This window comes from Hyperolius riggenbachi, chromosome 2 (assembly GCF_040937935.1).
Source record: "Hyperolius riggenbachi isolate aHypRig1 chromosome 2, aHypRig1.pri, whole genome shotgun sequence".
Lineage (NCBI taxonomy): Eukaryota > Metazoa > Chordata > Amphibia > Anura > Hyperoliidae > Hyperolius > Hyperolius riggenbachi.
Genome location: NC_090647.1, coordinates 337763455 through 337786076, shown reverse-complemented (window position 1 = coordinate 337786076; position 22622 = coordinate 337763455). Strand labels below are relative to the sequence as shown.

At 40.8% G+C, this 22622-nt stretch overlaps 1 protein-coding gene across 4 annotated transcripts in view; it reads left to right on the top strand.

Annotated features, from left to right (window-relative positions):
• The first annotated feature begins 4854 nt into the window (after positions 1-4854).
• SCUBE3 (signal peptide, CUB domain and EGF like domain containing 3) overlaps positions 4855-22622 on the top strand; it is a 158288-nt gene continuing 140520 nt past the window's right edge. For 2 of the 4 annotated variants that reach the window (XM_068269408.1, XM_068269406.1), the window contains exon 1: positions 4858-5599. In XM_068269408.1, coding sequence (XP_068125509.1) covers positions 5476-5599 — 124 coding nt within the window. In that variant the 5' untranslated portion in view covers positions 4858-5475. Of the gene's footprint in view, positions 5600-22622 lie in introns of all 4 variants that reach the window. The other 2 variants (XM_068269407.1, XM_068269409.1) reach the window with 2 other exon arrangements.

Genomic DNA, 22622 nt, shown 5'->3' with positions numbered 1-22622 from the left:
CAACTCCCATTATACATTTCTCTCCTTGTTCCCCCAACCCCATTTACATTATAAACCCCCCAATCCTCCCACCCCACTCCTACATTATGTATTCTTCTAGCCTCAACCTTCCTTCAACAGAACCCCATTCATACCTTTTCTTTACATCCAGGGCCTTTGATGTAATGAAAGTTCATCCCCAAATGATAGCAAGGTCTGGGAAGGCTAGCATTGGGCACAGTTAAAGAGAAACCGTATTCAAGAATTGAACTTCATCCCAATCCGTAGCTAATACCCCCTTTCCCATGAGCAATCGTTTCCTTTTCTCAAACGGATCATCAGGGGGCTGTGTATGACTGATATTGTGGTGAAAACCTTCCCACAGTGTGATGTCAGGACCATGGTGCTGACATCACACTGTGGGAGCCTTGTTGCATTGTGGGAAATACAGTAACAGCTGTTTCCAACTGCCAAAAACGCAAGCAACATCTCCTTGCAGTGACATCCCCTGTCAGCAGTAAAAATGTCACCATTTGATAAATGTCTGAATGTAAATCAGGGAGAGGAAAGATTTTACAATGCGCAAACACTGACTAAATCATTTATACATAATTATTGTCAAAATTAAGCACTTTTTATTACATTATTTTCACTGGAGTTCCTCTTTAATGTCAAGTTTTTTGTTAGAGCTAGGCAAGAGTTATTGGTTAGGATTAGGTGAATTTGCTAAGTGTAAGTTCATATGAACTTGCACTTAACTCATAATGGATTTCTAAGGTTAAATATTGTCTTAGGTGAGAGGTTAGAATAACAACAGGGAAAGTAGCAGATGGAGTTTGCAGAGCTGCACCAACCTTTTCTTTACCTTAATCCCCACCCACCTACATACAGGCCAATTCAGATCGCTCCCCATGCACTGACACCAGCCTGTGGAGGGGTTAAAAGAACGCTTTCTGTACCTAGAATAATGTCAGACATTTGACAGAGAAGGGGTTAAGGTTAGGCACAAGCGTATGGTTAAAGTCTATGTTAGGCAGAGGTAGGAGGGACAGTTATGGTTGGGCATGGGGAATAGGTAGTCTTACTGTAATAGTAGGAGGTGGGTGATTAATGTCAGACAGTAGGGAGGTTAGAATAACATCAGACAATTGACAGGGAGGCAGGTTAAGGATAGGCACAAGGGTATGGTTAAGGTCAATATTAGACAGAGGAAATTCATATTTATATTTGTCTGTTTACTTGGCTGCCTGGTTGCATGTAGTTTGAGGGTGCAAGAAGTTAATATTGATATTTTTCCCAAAACTCAGTCTGCTTCGTTGGTTGGTTGGATTTATTTTTTTTTTTTACACAAGCATGGTGTTAGTGTTGCTTGTCTATGTGAAAACCAGCAGATGCTAAACAGACCTTCTCTATTCACTACCTACCACATCTTCTGAAGATTTTGTGCTAAAAGAGCTGCCTGTGGCCATCTTAAGCTGCGTACTCACCGCTCAACGGGTCCTGTGACGTCCCTTTGACGACGGTCGCTAGTGACGCTCTTCCTGTCAGTGGGGAAGGTCACGCAATGTACACGGCGGCGTGAGCGAGACTTCCAGCGGTCACAGCACTTTGTGCGGTGTCATGGGGGATCTTAAAGATCCAATCCACCGTGTCGGTCTTTAGTCATTGCGCCACGGTATGCAATGTTCACAATTGTGCTTCTGTACACACCTGGCAACGTTATGTAAAAATCGCCGGTCATCGGGAAAATCATCTGGAAATTTGCCAGGTGGGTACATAGCTTTAGAGGATAAAGCCTTGTAAGGCACTCTATATCTATTTCCCTAAACAATTAGTGTGCAGCTACATAGCTCCTTACAGCTCCCAACCCAGGTGTTCCTGCATCTCACATGATGGAACACCCAGGAGCCATACGGACCTATGCAGCTTCACATCGGGATGTGCTGTAAAGAGAGAATAGTGGATGTGACCCAGTGGTGAACGAAGTAGGTAACATATACAGCTCCCTTTACTACTCTGCACTTTGGGTATGAAGACAGAGAAGTGCCCACCTCCCATCGTGGGGGTAGTGATCTCAGGAGCTGTTGTTACACCTTCGGCTAAAGCTGAGCAGCCTGTTCTATTCAATGGAAAGGGGAGATGGGACAGCATGCAAGTAACAAGTGGCGGCTGAGCAGACGGATAGAATCAATAATGCTGGTTCATTATTACTCATTTAGTGATCTAGCAGCCAGGAAAGATCACTAAATTACATCATGGGACAACGGTTGAGATGCTAGATTTTTTTATTATATTTTTTTTAACCAACAAGATCACAAATTAAAGAGGAACGCCAGTGAAAATAACGTAATGAACAAAAGTGCTTAATTTTTACAATAATTATGTATAAATGATTTATTTAGTGTTTGCCCATTGAAAAATCTTTCCTCTCCCTGATTTATATTCTGACATTTATCACTTGGTGACATTTTTACTGCTGGCAGGTGATGTCTGTGGAAAGAGATATTGCTTTTTTGGCAGTTGGAAACAGCTGTTATTTCCCACAAGGCAACAAGGCTCCCACAGTGTGATGACAGCACCATGGTCCTGACATCACACTGTGGGAGGGGTTTCACCACAATATCAGCCATACAGAGCCTCCTGATGATCCGTTTGAGAAAAGGAAAAGATTTCTCATGGTAAAGGGGGTATCAGCTACTGATTGGGATGAGGTTCAATCCTTGGTCATGGTTTCTCTTTAATTTCTGCCTTAAGTGTACATAAATGTACATACCATGATAGATAATGTACCTGGCTTACACATCTTCACTACCTGCACCTGGATCCAGAGTTACTGTGGAGGTTGTATAGTATTTGCAACTGTTATGTCTGATCATGAAATGTAATTGCTTCACAATTCTTTTTTTTTTTTTGTGAAGAGTTTAACTTGCACATCGCTGGTCTGTAATAAGGTTTGAGCATATGATCCTGCATATCACTTCCTGTTCCTGTCTGCCCAGGAAGCAGAAAAATAATTCACAAGAAAATAATGAACAGCTCAGAAAATTGTGAGTAAAGCTTTAACAGAGGGATACAATAGATAAGACAGGGGCGTAGCAATAAGGGGTGCAGAGGTTGCGACCGCATCGTGGCCCTTGGACCAGAGGGGCCCCGAAGGGCCCTCCCTCAACTTCAGTATTAGCTCTCTATTGGTCCTGTGCTGGTAATAATCACTTCTATAGATACTTTAAATAGTGGTAAACATTAACAAACTGTTCCCCATTCCCTTCTTGCACCTCTGACACTGTAGTTACCATTGGCAGGTTTTGGTGCGCCGTATCAATTGTTATGTGTAGGGTGTTTGGGGGCCCCATTGTGAAACTTGCATCAGGGCCCACAGCTCCTTAGCTACGCCACTGAGATAAGAACTGTACTCTTTTAGCCATCAGTTAAAATAAAGTTTTGAATTATTATGGTACCATTTACTGGATAACCTAATAGTATACACTGTGCTGTGGTATGTAAACAATAGGAAGCCAGGGGTCCTCATATGTCTTCAAGGGAGCAGACTAAAAAATGTGTTATAAGTGCATTTATTTATTTATTACTGTCACATTTTCATTACACATCCGTAGAGATCCCTACTGCTACTCCTGTTGCTTATTGTGATCGCCAAGGCCTATGTGCACTTTTCCTGTTGCAAAGTAGTTTCTCCAGTGATCTCTAATTTGCTATTTGGCTCTACAAGGTTTCTCCATCAATGCAGCTTTTTTTCTCTCCACTAAGTCCTCCTTATATATTTAGTAAGATATCTTTCTTTCTTCAAGGTGTGACCTTTTGTTTAATGTAAACTATGTCTTTTTTATGTCCCCAGTAACCATGTTGCATACCCCCTCAATTAGCTGTTAAAATGGCTGGCCAAACCCATTCTACAAGTGCCCTAGGTCGTCCGCTTTCAATCATATTTAATCAAGTAAAGGAAATGTGTAATTAGAATCAGCTGCAGAATCAGCCTTTCCTTCTTCTTCCCGTGACCTTTAGCCTCTGCCCGTGGCATATCTCCCCTGAGCCTGGTCTCGCACTGCATTATGTGCATCCCACACATTACAAAGTGCTTAAAGTAAACATCTGCTGCGTCTTCCACTATTCCTAACAGAATATGCTTACCTATAGACTTTCATGCTAATAGCATTGGGGCACATATCAGTGTGCTATTTCATTCCACTGAAAAGTCTAAAACCATTCCTGAACTATTGCCCCATCTTCAAATAAAATAAATAGCACAGCATATGGAAGGGGGAAAAATGTGTTCATTTCTTCTTTCAAAGGACGCTACTTCAAAAAACGCTTAAGGCAAAAGTGATTTTACTCCTTTTATTTATGCATTCAATTTGGATTCATAAAAAAAAATCTCCTTTCCCTTTACATCCTTTTCTTTTAATCAAGCCAAAGGAACCAGTTCTGACATGACAGGTAAGCCTTTCTCTTGGCAAATACTGAACGGTAAATAAAAGTTTAATTTTTTTTCTTGTCGCCACACACTGAGAACACATCAGCTGCACCCTTGTAGGAAAAAGAAACAGACGTAGCTGGGATTCTAATATATATTCAGCAAGAGGAGTGCTGAAGTTGACAGTATAATTCATATGCAATATGCAGCTAAGTGTTGACAACTTTCTCTCCAAAGTTTGCATCAAAGTACTGATGTGACAAAGTCTTAACAGAAAGGACCAGCTAAATGCTGACCATCAATACTTATGAATTTAAAGAACACAGCCAGTGAGCTGACAATCTAATGTCCCAAAAACATCTACAGAGTAAAGAAATGGTAGAGCATCTATGGAAAGCAAAACTATATAGGAGGAGCATACCTCCCTCCTTTCCCCCTCTCATCTTGGTCCCCCTCCTCTTTCCCTCCCTCCTTCTCCACTCTCCTTCCTCCTTTCCAGCAGGAACCTTTGTGTGTTGCAGCTGGTGAGGGGGGAGGTTGTGCTCTATCTTTTCAGTATACAGGCTTTTTTTTTTTTTTTAAACAGACAACACTTCTTCTGTCCCCATTACCCTACAGATCTTTTTTTTTTTTATAAATCCTTATTTCTGTGTATGGCAATTAAGCTCTACGCTTGCCTGTATTTTCTATTACTTTTCTAAGATGGATTCATTTTTGCCAGCATCCAACTGATATGTAATTTTATTACTGGCTAACTTTTTCCTGTGTTTGAATTACAGCCTCTCCACAGCAACAATGCACTGAAAGTCATTCCTGCAGTAAGTGCAATGTCGAGTTTGGGTAAAATGCCATCAAAATAGTAGTACAAAGGTAACTAGAGACTTTTGTACCAACATGGCACGTTTCTTTACTTAACTAGATTTTACATTTATCTTTCATAGAAAATGCTGCAACAGAAATTCCTAGCTTTGGATGCTTTGGCAGATCATGTTTGACAGCAGACGAGACAGAGGTCCTAACCTGCTGGTGGTTCTTTTTCCCCCCCTCTTCCTATAAAGTAGCCAGATATGTATTTGCACTATCGTAGAGTGCACAGATCCTGTGCCATGGGCAAGACATGGTCCACACTGTACTTTTTATTTTTGTTCCTGTTTTACTGCAGCCACATCAGTCTCAACCTAGCCAGCCAAGGTAAGACCTTCCTACTGTATTTCATGACTGCATGTTGTCTAGCTAAGATCAGCAGATGCAAGCAACTTGCTCACCGATATAGAGCGTAAGCTCTGTGAACAAATTAAAAGTTGTATGTAGATGGATGAATGTTTATTGCTCTTTGTCACTTCATGGGTTTCAAGCTTTTTGACAGACAACAATCTGGGGCTGATTTATCAAGACCAATGTAAAACTGAGCAAAAATCATGTAGTTGCCCAGAGCGACCACTCAGAATCTGTGTTTCCTTTTTCAACTGAAGCAAGATTGGTTGCCCTGAGCAACAGCATGACTTGTATTCCAGTTTTCTTTGTACTCGGTTTAATAAATCAGCCTCATTTGGTTACCTCTGGCAACCAACAAAATAGTTATCTTGGCAAATGTTCTGACTGCTTTTAACTGATAAAAGATTATTATTATCATTGTGTTTCCCACTGTCTTGTATATTTTGCTTTAAAACAGTTATGTTTTGCTTTAAATCAATTCCGTTTTCCTAAAGTCTTGGTTGTGCTTAAAATAATTAGATTTCCTACAGCTAAATATAGCTGAACTCGAATGCTTGTATTTATTGCAAAGCTGTAGAGGATTCACATGGTACAGATTTAGAGAAAGTTGGTTGAATGGGATTTTCCTTAATTTGGTTGTGTTTCCCCTATAATTATGTCCTTAGGAATGGCTTTGTCATGTGTTTCTTTTGTCACAGACCCTCAGACATAGATTAAACTTGTACAAACAGTTGGTCCAAAACACATCTCTGATGGTGAAACTAAAGATCCTTTTCACCTGCACTCTTCTCTATACTTTTTATAACTACTATGCTAATGCCATAAAGCCTTCTTCCCTTGAGACTGGCAGAGCTAATGTGATCAAAATATGCCATTTGATTTTCCTCACCCACCACATTGGCAGGTTAGGAATCCTTCACTGTGGCATGTGTTACATATCTGGATTTTATTCCGTGCATTATGCAAAACTGCATTCGTCAAAAGCGTCCAATCAGAAATAAAGTTTCAGCAATTTAGTTGTCGTGCAAAGGAAATTGAGTTTTGATTGGTTACTTGCTAGGTACCATCGCATATTAGAGCTTTAAACTCAAGATTAAGCCTGCAGACACTGCAGTAAGAAAAGAATGTATGTGTGTTGCCCGTAACAACCCAAGCTCTGCTTTAGCATTTTTATGTGCATTACAAACATAACATTTGGGATGTGACTGGTTAATATAGGCAACACAGATGCGATTCTTTCTTCCAGTTTACAGAAGTCTGTCTCTCTTTATTAGAGTCATTTGAGACCATGGCATGAAACAGTACAGAAGCCTGAACTGGCAGATGCATTGCATTACTGACTTAGCTGTGTATTTGTGTTTATGAAGATTGTTTTGAATAACTATACATCATGCATTTGTAGTCAGGAACCAAACTTCCTTTTACATGACATATTTTATTGTTGCTTTATTTTTTTTTTATTATTTCGGATCATCTCCATGCGTGGTCGTCTTCTTGCTATCACCAGTACTCAGTGTCTATGCACATTGCTGCTTATACAGCATTACTTTCACATATAGATCTTCTGCTCTAGCTTTTGTTCTGACCTTTGAAGTAGTTTCATGAGGGCTGAGCTAGCCTATGATATGTTTTCTGCTGCTGTTATGAGGCCTCTTGTTATTTTTTGACATTTTTTAGCTATGACTCTGGATGTTTGGTGGGGTGGGGGAGATCTCAGCCCAAGGTTCAGGGCCAGAAGCGAGGGGTCTGGGGTGGCGGGGGCTACAGAACAAGATCTTGGTCTCCATAAAAACCTTTGGTACGTCATATAATTAAAAACAGCATCTTAGAAAAGTGACCATGAGGTACAAAGTAAAGACATTTAAACATATTTGATGTTCTCATTAGACACATATCAAATAAGTATTTGCAGTAATTTATATACATACATACAGTAGACACATGGATATACACAGCAATATTAGTTTTACTATTGTTTGTTTGTTTTTGCGCAAATTTTGTGCAGTTTTAAAAACGGGGTTATAAATATAAAATATGTAAATATTTATTTACAACTCTAATCTCCTTTTATTGAAAGTAATGCATTCTGTGCCAGAAGATCAGATTTGTACAATGATTACAAGGTATTGTTGCTGACCGAGGGACACAACTGTTCTGTTTATGTGTATTTGTATGGGCAGCATGCTTCAGTAACACCACACCAACTCTAGAAGACTGACTGAGGCTGCCCATTCAGAATTTAAGAATTTCTCCCATTTACCTCTGTACGTAGATCAATGTTTTATTGCATAAAGTAACTTTTTTTTCACATATTAAAGTCCAGACAGGCATCCTGAGAATCGGCTATAAAATTTGCTAAAACACTTTAAAATCTTTGATCACTCAATAATTCAAGCTGTCTAGTCCTTCAGTAAAACTGTGACACAATATCCTATTTCCTCCACCATACTTTACAGTTGGACTGGGGGTTTGTTTTTTTATGTTATGCTTTGTTTTCTCCAAATGCAGGTTTAAGTTACGTTTTTATAGCCGATTTGCAGTGTTTCCCTACTTGCAAATTTGGAAGCGGAATTACAGCCTATTGAAATCAATAGGTTGTTTTTTTATTCATCCACAGAGAAAAAGTATTAGTGCCTGTAAGATTTGTTTGGATATCACATCCGAATCCCCATAGCCAATTGACTTGAATGCGATTTTGCATCGGCATGGGTTGAAACGTAGCCTGAGGCCCGGTTCACATTAGCGGTTTTTTGCTGAGCCAGTCGTACTGATCCGCCAATCAGGATCAGGAAAAACTGTCAGTTTTTACAGCCAGTGTGCTGTAAACTGTCAGTTTTCTATTTGTTACTATGTAGCTACAAAACCTTCCGTTTCCGTTCCGTTGAGCAAAACGGTCCGGAAAATTAGGTCCTGCAGCATAATTTTGTCCGTGCAGAGGAACGGACCACGGAACCGTACAGCCAGTTCCGTTGGCAAATGCAGATGTGAACCAGGCCTTAGGGCCCGTTTCCACTAGTGCGGTGCGGAATCGCCGCATATCACCGTTGACAAAATCGCATGTGGGTGCGATTCCGATGCCGCGATTTCGCATGTGATTTCGCATAGGCAGGGTATATGCGATTTTAACCATGTCACTGCCTGTGTCAATTTACATTACTTTCAATGCGAAATCGCACGCGAAATCGCGGGAAAAAACGCATGCAAAAAACGCATGCGATTTCCCTATTAAATACATTACCTGCGAATCGCCTGCATTCCACACGCAGGCGAATTCTGCAGGGTCTACCGTGCAGAAAAATCCTGCACATAAAAACGCAAATGAAAACTGACAAGTGGAAACAGTCCCATCCACTTGTATTGCCTATGCGAATCCGCATGCGTTGTCTGCATGCGAATTCGCGCTAGTGGAAACGGGCCCTAAGAGTTGTATCTGCTAAAAAGTTTAGACTACTGAGCATTGTTGCTGTAGTTTTGTAAAGGATGCATATGATCTTTAGCAGCCTTACAATAACCGTTAACAGTAACTTTCCTTGGATCCAGTCTTATTTTGTTTTCTTATGGAAGACTTAGAGTATGTACTGATGTGTTACTAAGTGTAAGATCCTTAGCTGTCACTTTAGGGGTCCGTTGTCACATGCTTGAGAATTATACTTTTTGGAATCTGCGGCCGAGATAATGTAGCAATGGCACAGAATTTGATTTGTAAACTGCGTGACTATATTTTATGGAGACATTTTAGTCCTTCTTTGTAGTCATACGAATTTTAGGACACTACTCCAAGGTGTTCTAAGGTCCTCTTAACTCAGTTTTGACATGGTCATTTTTTTGTGAAAAACAGATAACAAAATCTTTGTAATATTTGATTTAGCAAGCAGGCCCAACTTACATCTCAATTGGTTGTGATACCTCAGACAGTAGCAACAAATGTGATCTGTACCTCTATAATGACTAGACCAGCACCATTTGATGTTAATGACTAGATAGTGTAATGGTTAAGGTTAATGGCTCTGCCTGTGACACAGGAGATCAGGGTTCAAATCTTGGTTCTTCCTGTTCAGTAAGCCAGCACCTAGTTAGTAAGGAGTACTTGGGCTAGACTCCCTAACACTGCTACTGCCTACTGATCGCCCTAGTGGCTGCAGTTCAAGTGCTTTGAATCCACCAGGAGAGGGTTAAAGCAAGGATCTATGATGCAGAGCAGTGTGTTTATGCTGTCATCAAGGAAATCTACAAAGACTATACAGTATCAAGATTGCAGGAAATAAACTTTTTTTTTCTGAACCGAAAAAGTAAGAGACATTGGAGATGATACATAAAACAGCAGTACAATTGCTGTGAGATGACAGAATTTTACCGCTGCTTCGTGCATCACGTCCCGCCGTCACAGAAACCAGCAATACTATTGGTTTATTAGTTTCTTTTGATATAACCTTTATTTGAATTAAAAGTATTGTTTATTATTAAGAGATTTAATTTTTTATTACTATCAATAGTAGTAGAATTTCCAGCAGGGGTGGGCAAGTGAATTGCACAACACACACACACTTCCTACCCCCTGTACACCCATATATCTCTCTTAAAAAAAAATAAAAAATCCTGTTATGACCAAAAAAAAAACGTAGCAGTTTTTTTTGGAACTGTATGTAAATAGAGATGCTCATTGTTGAAGAACACATTATACGCAGTGGCGTAGCTAAGGAGCTATGGGCCCCGGTGCAAGTTTTACATTGGGGCCCCAAGCACTGTATACATAGCAATTGATATGGCGCATCAAAACCTGCCAAGGACAACCACAGTGTTAGGCGCAAGCAGAGGATGGGGAACAGTGTGTTAATGATTACCACTATTCAAAGCATCTATAGAAGTGATTATTACCAGCACAGGACCAATAGAGAGCTAATATTGCATTTGAGGGAGTGCACCTCGGGGCCCCTCTGGCCCAAGGGCCCCGATGCAGTTGCAACCTCTGCACCCCCTATCGCTACGCCACTGATTATACAAATCTGTCTTTCTCCATATATATTTAGTAGCTTGATTTGTTTGTTTCCTTTTTCATGACTCCAACCTTTTTTGCTAAAAATTGGGTAACGTTTCACTTTAATGTAAGTTCAGGGAGAAATTCATTCTCTTTCAGATCGGGACAGTTGAATGATGAATCATGGATTTCCTAAGAAGTCTCTCTGCAATAATAAGCATGTTTGATGCTTTTCCACATTAGTTATTAACCCTTCTAGAGTCTGGTTCACTCAAATGGTGCTTTCATCACATAGCTTGTAATGTCTGTACTCATCAATGATTGCTATATTTTATTATCTGTTTTCACAAGTAGTCTTTGAAGATTACATTTAGACAACTCACTAATTAACCGAAGAATAATAAGTCATTTCTATAACATCCCCACAGGGCAACCAAGCATTGGCAACTCTTGGAGAGCAATGTAGATGATTCTAGCATAATACTTGCCATAATTAGGTCAGAGCATACTTGTAAGCAAAATCTGTTCTTACATTTACAGTTCTTCAACCAAGATAAAAAAACTCATCAGTTACAGATATTTTCTATAGTTACAAACTACACAGCAAGCGCACGGAGAACCAGAACTGTGTGTAAAGGGGGTACAAAGGACCCAAAAGCCCTTCTACTAAAATGCTATGGAAAACAAAAGTTTGCCTTCTTAAAAGAAAAACAACAATATAGCATTTTAGTAAGGTGGCTTTTGGGTCCTTTGTAGCCCCTTACACACTCCAATGAATTTAGGTTCACCATAAGCTTGCTGGGTAGTCTGTAAATCTGGGTGTTTCAATACCTACCCCATAGAGCCACAATAATCCATGCCATGCACTGATGACAATCAACCAATCCGAAACAGTCTATACACATCTTGGATTATTGTGGCTCTGTACAATTAACAAGCTGACACATCATTGCATTCCAGTGGTTCTGGAGGTGTGGCTAGCTTACAGGGACAACAAGGGATGATTTGCATATTCAGCAGTGATGCATTGTGGGAGACATCATATGCTCACTCCAACCTGCATTATTGCAAATACCTTCTGTTTTAAGAAAGCAAACTTTTGTTTTCCATAGATATTTTCTATCACTTTTTTAATGTGTATGTACTACAATGTTGCCAAAACGAAGGAGAAAAGATGGCCCTTATTCAATTAAATTTTTCTCCTATGTTTTTTCCTAGGAGATAATTTTTCATCTTCACTTTAAAATAACTCTTCAGCATTTTGCAATTGAGAGTGTACCAAAAAAGTAGGTGAAAAAGTACCGTCAAAATGATTCTGCATTTTCTTGCTTGCTGGTGGCTTAAAATGCATTATATTGATAACGTGTGAAAATATCACCTAGGAGAGAACGTGAATGGAATAAGAACCATTGACTTCAGCATTGAGGTTATCATGTCATTACATATGAATAAATAACTCCTTTACTATTGTGAAAGGTAGGACCTTCATTTTGTGTGGAAGAAAATCTTTATTAGCATTCATACTAATGGAATTATCAAGGCAGGTGCAAAGAAAACTACAGCAAAGTGGAGAAGTTACCCAGAGAATTGTTGCTCATTTCACAACAAAAATCTATTTGGCTAGTTTGGGCAACTGCTCCAATTTACCTCCAGGTTCCTGTGCACTTGTCTTTATAAATCAGGTCCTTAGTTCTTAAAGGGATACTGTAGGGGGGTCGGGGGAAAATGAGTTGAAGTTACCCTGGGCTTCTAATGGTCTCCCGCAGGCATCCTGTGCCCATGCAGCCACTCACTGATGCTCCGGCCCCGCCTCCTTTTCACTTCTGGAATTTCAGACTTTAAAGTCTGAAAACCACTGCGCCTGCGTTGCCGTGTCCTCGCTTCCCCTGATGTCACCAGGAGCGCACGGCGCAGGCACAGACCATACTGGGCTTGCGCAGTATGCTTCTGGTGCCATCAGCGGGAGTGAGGACACGGCAACGCAGGCGCAGTGGTTTTCTGACTTTAAAGTCTGAAATTCCAGAAGTGAACCAGAGGCGGAGCCGGAGCATTGGGGAGTGGCTGCGCGGGCACAGGATGTCTGTGGGGGACCATTAGAAGCCCCGGGTAAGTTCAACTCATTTTCCCCTGACCCCCCTACAGTATCCCTTTAATGGTCTTAGTGCAATATCAGCTCACAGGTAATATTTTTATTATCCTGTATTCAGAAAGAGCCAACATGTTGGGCATCACTCTACAGTAAGTAAAGGTAAAAATATAGAGGTGGAAGTTAGAAACTTCCATATAAAACATGTGCAAATATGACAGAAAATGGGAAGATGGCCAGTCTATAGGAGCTTACAGTCTACATAATGGGCGATGTGATTACTCAGCAATTAAAGTTTAGGGGAAAGAAGACAAGTAATGAGGGTTGGAGGCCCATTTATGGTAATTGTTTTGAAAATAAGGCAAGTCCAATTGAATGAAGAAAAGACTAAAGAGAATAGGATCAGCCATCTATAAATCTATTACTGGATTTTTGGAGGAGCTGTGGAGGTAGTTAGGAATGTGTTTTTCAGGCCCCTTTTACACCCTATTTTTCTCCAAGGGGCTTCAAAAGCAATGAAAGTCTATGGAGAGTTTAACACTTATAGCAGTCCCTTGCGGATTATCTGAGCCAACGCAACGGCATGCTACCCCAAGCACCACACTTAATGCATGGTGCTTGGGGTAATTAAGGTTATGGGCGACGCATGTAGTGTAAACAAGGGAGCGCGGTGCAACATGGCATGCATGTGTGGACCAACAGGAATCTTGAGCGGGGGGGGGGGGGGTGCAGCGCTATGCATATGACCCTTTCAGTACACTCTGCTGCAGGATCATATGTTTGTCATTTTTTGCGTCTTGGTGGGATGCGGTAGGAACATCTCATCCCCACCACAATGCAAAAAAATAGGTGTAAAACCAGCCTCATTGAAATCCGAAATGTAGCAAAGATGTATTTTCAAGCATAGCTACCTGAACTTGATTCTGAGCTTCAAAATGTCTTTAACCGGGCTTGACCAAATCCCGGGAGCCATGCAGTTAGGGCTCCTAACTTTTGAGGGTTTTTCTAAGGGCTGGTTCAGACGGACGCTTGCGGAGCGTTTACCGCAAGCGTTCGGACCGTCGCGGTAAACGCTCCCATTCAAGTGAATGGGAGCGTTTACACCGAGCTTTTGCGCGCTTTTACCCGAACGCGGCGTTCGGGTCCCGATTTTCGCGAGCGTTCGGGCTGCCCCTGGAAGCAACATGTAGCTTCCAGGGAGCGGCCAACCGCGACGGCTAATGTTCCCCTACGGGAAAAAAAAACGCGACCGCATCACGACGCGACCGAAGGCTACTGAAAGCCTGACCGCGCAGCCACCGCAACGCCCCCAGACGCGACGCTACGCAGACGTCCGTCTGAACCAGCCCTAACTGCCATTGGGGCTGGCTCCTAAAAATTCCTTGATTGGACAGACTGGCTGCAGAATTCCTGAACTCCATATTGATATGTACATTCCTATTATGCACACATGCAGCATTGTACCTTAAAGACAAATGGTGCTGAAAGCCCTTTCCCCCGTTTAGGGATCATTGTTCCAGTTAGGAATTCATGAGACCTTTTATCTCCCCTGCGGACTTACTTTTATTATTTTTCCACAATGTGCTCGTAACCATCCCCAAAAGAGCATCCTTTCTCTTTGAGCTGCAGGCTGACTGCAAAAACTGTTTTAATTGTATAATACTTTGAGCAGCCAAACAGGACTTTATTCAGACCAAGTATGGGCCTTGCTGGACCTTTGCCTAAATACCCAGCATTTAAAGAGTAACGATAATTTATTAAGTAACATCTACATAGGAGTGTCAGTTAGCTAAACTGTTGAGTAAATTAAATGGATTAACTGTACTTATAAAATGCTTAATAGTCTTTTAAACCTGTCTTTTCCAGGCCTGAAGTAATAACGCTGTAGGAGCGATGAAATGCCATTTCAGCTACCCTGTTTATCTTTGGATGATTATTTAGATAAGCACTTAAAATCATTAATGTCTTCTTTCACACTCTTGAATTCCAACTTGTCCACCACTGTATGTACAGTTTCTGTACCCCTCCACAAAAGAACCCATAATGGTCTCTGAAATTAAATAAAGCTGAAAGAAGTTTTTTCCATACTTAACATACATCAAACTTTGCATGAGAGTTTTTGTTCAAGAACATATTTCATGTAATAATACAAACAAAAAGAACCTGGAGAAAACGAATGGGATCCATAACTTAATATTCTGTTGCACAACCTTTATCGGGCCTGTCACTGCAAACAAGTGATTCCTGTAGCTCTCAGTGAGACTTCTGGGCCTATTAGCAGGTAGTCTGGCACACTCTTTTAGATCAAACTGTTCTAGTGGGCAGCCAAGACAGGTTTGAAGGGTGCTTTGACCAAACTGTGTATTTCATCTCTTTCCGTAAATGTTGAATAGGATTTAAATCAGAGCTCATAAAAGACCACTACAGAATATTCTAATGTTTCGTTTTTCTCCATTCTATGATGCTTATAGCTATTTGTTTTTCTTCATTATCTTGTTGGAGAATCCATGACCTGTGACTGAGACAGAGCTGTGTGATGCTTGGCAGTGGGTTTCATTCCAGAATGTCTTGATAGTCTTAAAATGTAATTCTTACAGCACAGCAGTGCTAAAAATGAACCAAATCTAGTCCAAACTCCATGGGAAGTTTTTTGTGTGTGTTTTTTTTCCTTGAAAGCTTAATTTCTTCACTGGTGGACATAAAACTGATGTGGCCTGCTTCAAATTAGTGCTACTTTGACATGATGATCAGCAGCTTCATTATCAACTTTAGCAGGAATAGCTGTAGAGATTTACTATAGATATGTTGCTGCCCCAAATCTCTATGTGGGACATAGTTCTAAAGTGGTCCCAAACAGAAAAAAATGTCTGGTCTCCCCAATACATAATTTACACCATCAGGTGTTGGCTGTTTCAGATACGTCCCCCCTTCCCTTCCTTTAATATCCCGCTAAATAGACCCCTAAATAATCTTATATGTAAAACTTAAAGAGAATCTGTATTGTTAAAATCGCACAAAAGTAAACATACCAGTGCGTTAGGGGACATCTCCTATTACCCGCTGTCACAATTTTGCCGCTCCTTGCCGCATTAAAAGTGGTTAAAAACAGTTTTAAAAAGTTTGTTTATAAACAAACAAAATGGCCACCAAAACAGGAAGTAGGTTGATGTACAGTATGTCCACACATAGAAAATACATCCATACACAAGCAGGCTGTATACAGCCTTCCTTTTGAATCTCAAGAGATCATTTGTGCGTTTCTTTCCCCCTGCAGCTATCTTCCACTGAAGTGTCAGGCTGTTTCTTCCTGCAGAGTGCAGACAGCTCTGCCTGTATGTAATTTCTCTGTATGTGAAAGCCCAGCCAGCTCAGAGGAGGATTTATCCAGCTTGTAAAAGATAAGAGAGAAGAGAGAAGCTGCTCTAATCTAAATAATACACAGGCAGTGTGCAGAGAGGGGCCTGGATGGGGGAGATGCATCACAGAACCACAACACTGAAGAACTTGGCAGCCTTCCAGACACAGGCCTGACAAGTCTGACAAGAGAGAGATAAGTTGATTTATTACAGAGATGGTGATAGTAGAACGTGCTGCAGTAAGCCAGAACACATTAGAATAGCTTTTGGAACTTGTAGGATGATAAAAAACAGGATGCAATTTTTGTTACGGAGTCTCTTTAAGATTTGCATAGCCACATTTACTCCCTCCTTAACCACACTTAGGTTCATCAATAAGTTTCCTAGGCAGTAAATTAAAGGGCAGAGGTGCTCTGTACACAACCAGCAGGAAGCAAACACTTTGCTTCTTTGTGCACTTTACTGAATGTCATTATCGATAAATTTTCCATTATTATTCCATATCTGCCCTTTGTGAGAAAGTTCTAAAAATATCTTGCAGGCTCCACTCTTCCCGAGCAAACTGATCCAGTTCTGTCAAAACATAAAAAGTACTTGGCTCACCAAATAAAACAAAAAGAATGGCAAGTGCTCACTTCCATTCCATGCAAATAGACAGCACCTGACTATTTGAATTGTGCTGCCTGGGAGCACTTGCCAGTCTTTGTGTTTTGTATTTTAGAGGGTAGGTGTGTGTGGTCTCCCTGGTGGTGAGTGCACTTGTATGATCTGACTGCACCCTCATTGGCTGTAGTTTGCGGGTGGTGGTCCCAGGCGGTGTGAGCACTTGGAACCCTGTCTGTGCTGCTCACCTCCATTTGAAAGCTTGGCGAACCACCTGCAAAGACCTAGAAATTGATCAGCCAATATACCTCCTTCTGCATCAAATTCCTGTAAAGTGAACCTCTGTTGTATGTCCCTCCTTTTAACAAGACGGGTGTCAAGCCCTTCCATGACACTTTTAATCTTAAAAAGTCTTCTTCTCATTGTCATAGTTCATGAAAACCTAATCTCTTGGTTATAAAGTGATCATTATTCAATAAACAGAGCTTAAAATAAATGCTGTGTGCTGAAAAGTACTGTGAAAATGGATGGTAGTGAAATAAAATGTATGGTGTGAAGGTTACTGTTGTGATATCGTGTAACATCTTTTACCTGAAATTAGTTAAACAATGTTTAGCGACGTTCAGCAATCACAACTGTCAGGTTGGATCATTGTCAACAGCGATCAGTCACATCTCCACTGACCACCGCATAGATTTTACCACGATCACTTAAACCATTGTTCGCACCGTCATTACCTCGATCCTGAAGATTGCATTTCCCCCATCCATCTTCACATGGTTTAGAGAGCACTTATCTTTTAAGATCCCTGAGTGAAACATTTGCTGTTGTATCTGAATTCTGTTTTTCTCCAGTCGGGCCACTTTAAGTATCTTTAGGTACATCTTTGATTGTTACTCTGCTCTGTGGGGATAATTCCGAACAGAGCTTCACCTTTGATTTAATGGAAAAACCTTTAAAAAATGTAATGATGGCTGTAGAAGTCGCTGTATGATGGCTGTAAATATGCCTGTACATAGGAAATCATCACTAAACAGCTATCGTTTTCCATTTTATGTAACTTTGTGGATAACAGATTCCATACTTCTATACTGCAAGCAAAGAACATTATGTTTGGAAAGACTTTGGTCTCATTATTTATTTTTTTTGAAATTGTAATATATAAACAGCTAAAGAATTGAAAAATGATGCTGCGGTATATACTGTTGCTAGAAGAGCTGACTGATGAAGACTCGGGTGCGGAGAGCCAGCATGGGGACCAAAGCGTAGAACCCTTCTGGGCCCCTAGCTTTAAGATCGGACATATAAATATAACAAATATAGAGGCAATGCTTGTTTTAACATTGCTAAATTGGAAAGGTCACAACTGTAAAGCAACAATCCACAGTTGGTTGCCTGATGCTGTTGTGATAATTCCACCAATGAATTCTTCATCTTACAATTTTTCCTTCTTAAAACAGAAGATCATTTCATAAAGCAAAAACATATGCCAGACATCTGCCCCCTGTGCAGGCACTTTTTGTTTTGAGAATATTAAATCCAGTCAATATACAGTTATTCCTTGCAAAGTAGCTTCCAGAATTGACTATCACAGATATTTCCAGCATGTTTGGATAAACATCAAATGCTGTTTTGTACGATATCATAGCTTATCTTTTTCTTACCTTCGGCCCAATATAATTGCAGAACTCACGAGCTTTAAGTGCTGGCAAGGTCTAAAATCTGGTGTTGTAACCACTGCATGATGCAGTTGGTGTTTTTCTAGAAGGCAGGGTGGAGAAAACCTGCTTGGATGATTTTCTCTACAAGCAAATCATTTTACCTCTATGCAGTTGTCGGGTGCTGACAGATGAGCATGAAGGCAGATGAGGGAGAACTTATCACCTAAAAAATGACATAGCCCCCTCTCCAAAGCATTTTTGTAACCCCTTGTCTGCTATATAGACTGGTATACTCGACCTGTGGGGGGCTTCTGCATATTAACCTATACCAGCCCACATGGTCTATGATATGGTGGGGAGGGGGGCTAGGGTGAATGACAAACCTGCTGTGGCCAATTTTTAGGGGACAGTGGATGCTTTGCTTTTCATCATATAGAATGGTACACATCTGCTTCCGAGTGCTGCAATGGAACACAAGAGTGGTACAGTGTCTCTATGCTATACATATATGCTGCAACTCTGGCAACTATAGACCAAGCCTCATTCCTCCTTCCTCCATGAAGCACAAGTTCTGAGGACAGGGTGGAAGTTCCTGACAGCCTTGAACTTCTGGGTCATCACTGTGCATGTGTCATGAGATTATGCAGCATGGATACTTCAGTGATGGGATCAGCTTATTTTACACCTTGCAGTCTCAGATCCCTGGGGTTGGGTATAAGGTCTGTAGACAATAACTGTCAAAAAAGCTAGAATGAAAAGAGCCATGGAAAAGTGGGGCCAGTAGCAGATGGGTAGGACAATGTAGGATCAGTAGGCAAGGAAGTTCAATGACAGGCTGGGTCAGTAACAAGCAGGTAGGACTAGAGCAGAAGCTGCAGCTGCAGGGAACAATCCAAGACAGAAACAAATCAGGCAGAAACAGATTTACCTGGCAGAGTCAAGGTCTATACATTAATTTAATTCGCTGTGCCTGCCATGGTATCAACATGCACTGACACAAGCACACGTGGAAGAAGGGGATGCATCGGGACATCACAGTGGAGTTTAGAGGCCAGTAAGCCATATCGCAGGGGCTTGATAATAGGTCCATTGGACTGCAGCACTACAATCAGTGACTTATTGTTCATTGGCCAAGTGGCCAATGAATGTGGTGCTTGGTCACTCTAATAATGATCCATTTGTGTAGAGCTTCCCTATGTGTCCCTGAGAGATGGTTTTTCCCCGTTTCACGATTTGCTTTCGTGCTGTGAATAGCAGTGACTCCAGGATGATTTCATTTCAGCTGGGATTTGAGGGGGTAGGGTGGAGAAAGGATTTAGAATAATGTGGGTATTGCAGGAAGCAAGAAAGAACACTGTGAGGAGGTGGACCTTGTTGGTCACTTCAAGCAGGGACTAAGGTCCTCAGAAAGATGACTAAGGTACTTCTGAGTACCCTGTTGACCTTGGAGTCCCATTAGGCTAAGTTGATGAATATTCTGCTATGTCGTATATGCCATTTGTTACTTTTTTCAACTGTAAGAAATGTAATCTATCTATCTATATATCTTCTGGCCAAACTGTAATGGAGCAGGAAGTGAAAGGGCTGGGGGGCATGCCTGGTGTGTGGATAGAGGGGAAAACAGCATGGCTGGGTCCAGCAGAAATGTGGCATGGGCCATGGACAGAGGTGAGCATGGCCAGACTGGGAGAGGAGCGTGGCTGAATTTCAGAAGTTCCATGAAATAAATGAAAACAATCAGTTCAGCCTTCCAACAGTTAATTAGCTGTTGGAAAACAGCCTTCAGAGATTACCACGGCGATGTGCAGTAATCTCACTTCTGGCTGCAAGAAAAGCAAGAAGTGAGACTCTCTAGGGCTCACGGAAGTGTATTGTCAAAATACGCTTCTGCGCATGCACAAGACTAATGCGAGAGGTAAACAGTTTAAAATATCTGCTGCGCTACAGACTTGCATGACCTCCGGTTGCTGCACATCGCTGTGGGTGGTTGCTGGTAACATGCTGTTGTCATTGCAGTAAATCAGGTACTTCCGCCGTATCGCACTGCAGTAGGTCTGCTATTCCCCATAGGTTTTCATTACTTTAGCATAACCCTGTGGTAATAAAGGGTTACGCACCACAATGAAAATGTGCCACTATGAAAGGGTCCTTAGTGAAAGATGATGTTTACCATGTAGCCACTATTGAGGATAATCATCTCAGGTACCCATTGACGTGTGTATATTTCTTAGGAGCTATAAATATTTGTGTACAATTTTTTTATGCTTTTCAATAGCTAAAACATTTTTATTCTTATTTATACATGCTAATCATTTTTTTAAATCCCCAAATCCCTGTAACATACTTACTATGAAAATTACCCCCTAAAACCAACTAGATCTGGTTTCCTCTAACCTCCCAAAAACATACTTATAACCTACAGCTGTCTGTGCTCATAAGTTTACATACCCTGGCAGATTTTGATACATGTATACTTTTCCTTAAGGAAAACATAAGTAATCAGGCAAAAACCAATTCTTTTATTTTTCATTGGGATTTAAGTTTAACAATGCAACATCTCAAATTAGCACAGTCATTAAACAAAACATTACGAATTAAGAAAATACAAATATGGCCCTTGTTCAAGAGTTTGCATATTCTTAGTTCTTAACACTGTGTATTACCCCTTTAGCATGTATGACACCTTGTAGTCTTGTGTAATAGTTGTGGATGAGGGACTTTATTTTCCCAGATAGTAAATCTGCCCATTCTGATATTGAGGTCAAGGAACTGCGATGACCACTCCACAACCTTAACTTTTTTTGCGGTTGCCAATGATAGGTTGATTTTGCCTTGTGTTTGGGTTCATTGTCATATTGATCGTTCAAGTCCATACGCAGCTTCTGGGCTGTTGAGTGTAAAATGACTTTTAGGATTCAGTGATAACTTGCTGCATTCATCTTGCCATCAACTGTGACCAAATTACCTGTGCCACTGGCACTGTCTTGTGGCACGTCCTGTAACTGGGATTCTGTCAGGAGGTGCAGTCTGGTACTAGGGATTATTTATGGGGATCTGGCCTTTCACTGCGACATGCTGTCTAATTATGTTGGGTGGAAATGTGACCTTGTCTGGTGTGAGGGAGATCCATACATGGTACCCTCAGTTCTAGAATCCTGGCCCTGAATATTAATACATTTGTTATGTGGATTTTGTCACACAGAATCCAGCTAGTTTAATACCTTGACGTTTCAGAAAAGCAGCTGATGCATGTTGTAGCCTGCTGGTTTATTTACATATATGAGCTATTTTCTTTCATACTCCTTCAACAGATTTTAATTAATGCAGCAAGCAAAATATGCACACATCTGTAAATTCTACCATATGAAAAGGAAGGTGTGGCCATTTCACCATTCAAAGAACAGATGCATTATTTTCTAGTATAAACCAAAAAAAAAAGGGAATCAATATATCAATAAATAACAGCAAAGAGTAAATATAAAGAGAATATCAACATTGCCTGGCAGCCCTCCAGCAGCTCAGGACTCGGCTTGAAAATCAGAAGCAGGTGGCAGTTGTGTAATAACATATTACATTAAGAAGCCTGTTCTAAGAAAAACGAGCTTGCCCTTGGCAAAGTTTCTATGTAAGGCTTTGGCCAGGCATAACACAGCGCATGTGGACTGAGCAGTTCCAGACAGGTATTTCCCCTTAAAGAAAGTAGGAAGCAAAACAGGAAACGCTGGAAAGGCTGCCAGGTTCCACCTTTACATTTTATTTTTGTGATTTTTAGTATAGTTCAAGGGGTCAGGGTTTATGGCTGAAAATGCCAGACATGATCAGAGCAGAGGCAGAACAGGGAGATTTGCCTCCAAGAAAATATGACAGTTGTACTGGTGGGGCAAAAAGCAATCCACTCCCTTCATTTCACAACACTGATGGAGAATGTTAAAGGAGCCTATTCATTATACAATCTTCTACAATCTTACCAAATCTATGTAATAGAAGGGTAAACTGAGCGACCATATTTTTAATGGATACTTTAGGTTATCCCTCATATTACATAGAAGTGGTAAGAATGCACAATCAAGATTGTATCATTAGTTACTTGCCACATTAAGTACAAAATAAAATGATGGAAGATGTAAAGATAACCTCACAAAATTCGAACTGGTAATAGATTGTCTAAAAAAGAGAGAGAGAGAGCAAACATCTGAAAAAATGTGTCAAAGACACCCGTTAAAGAAAACAAACAAATAAATGCCTAAGGTGTGGGAAGCCTCTGGATTGGCAAGAGGCTTCCCAGATCCCCCTTGAGCCCACCACTGCTGCCCCTCTT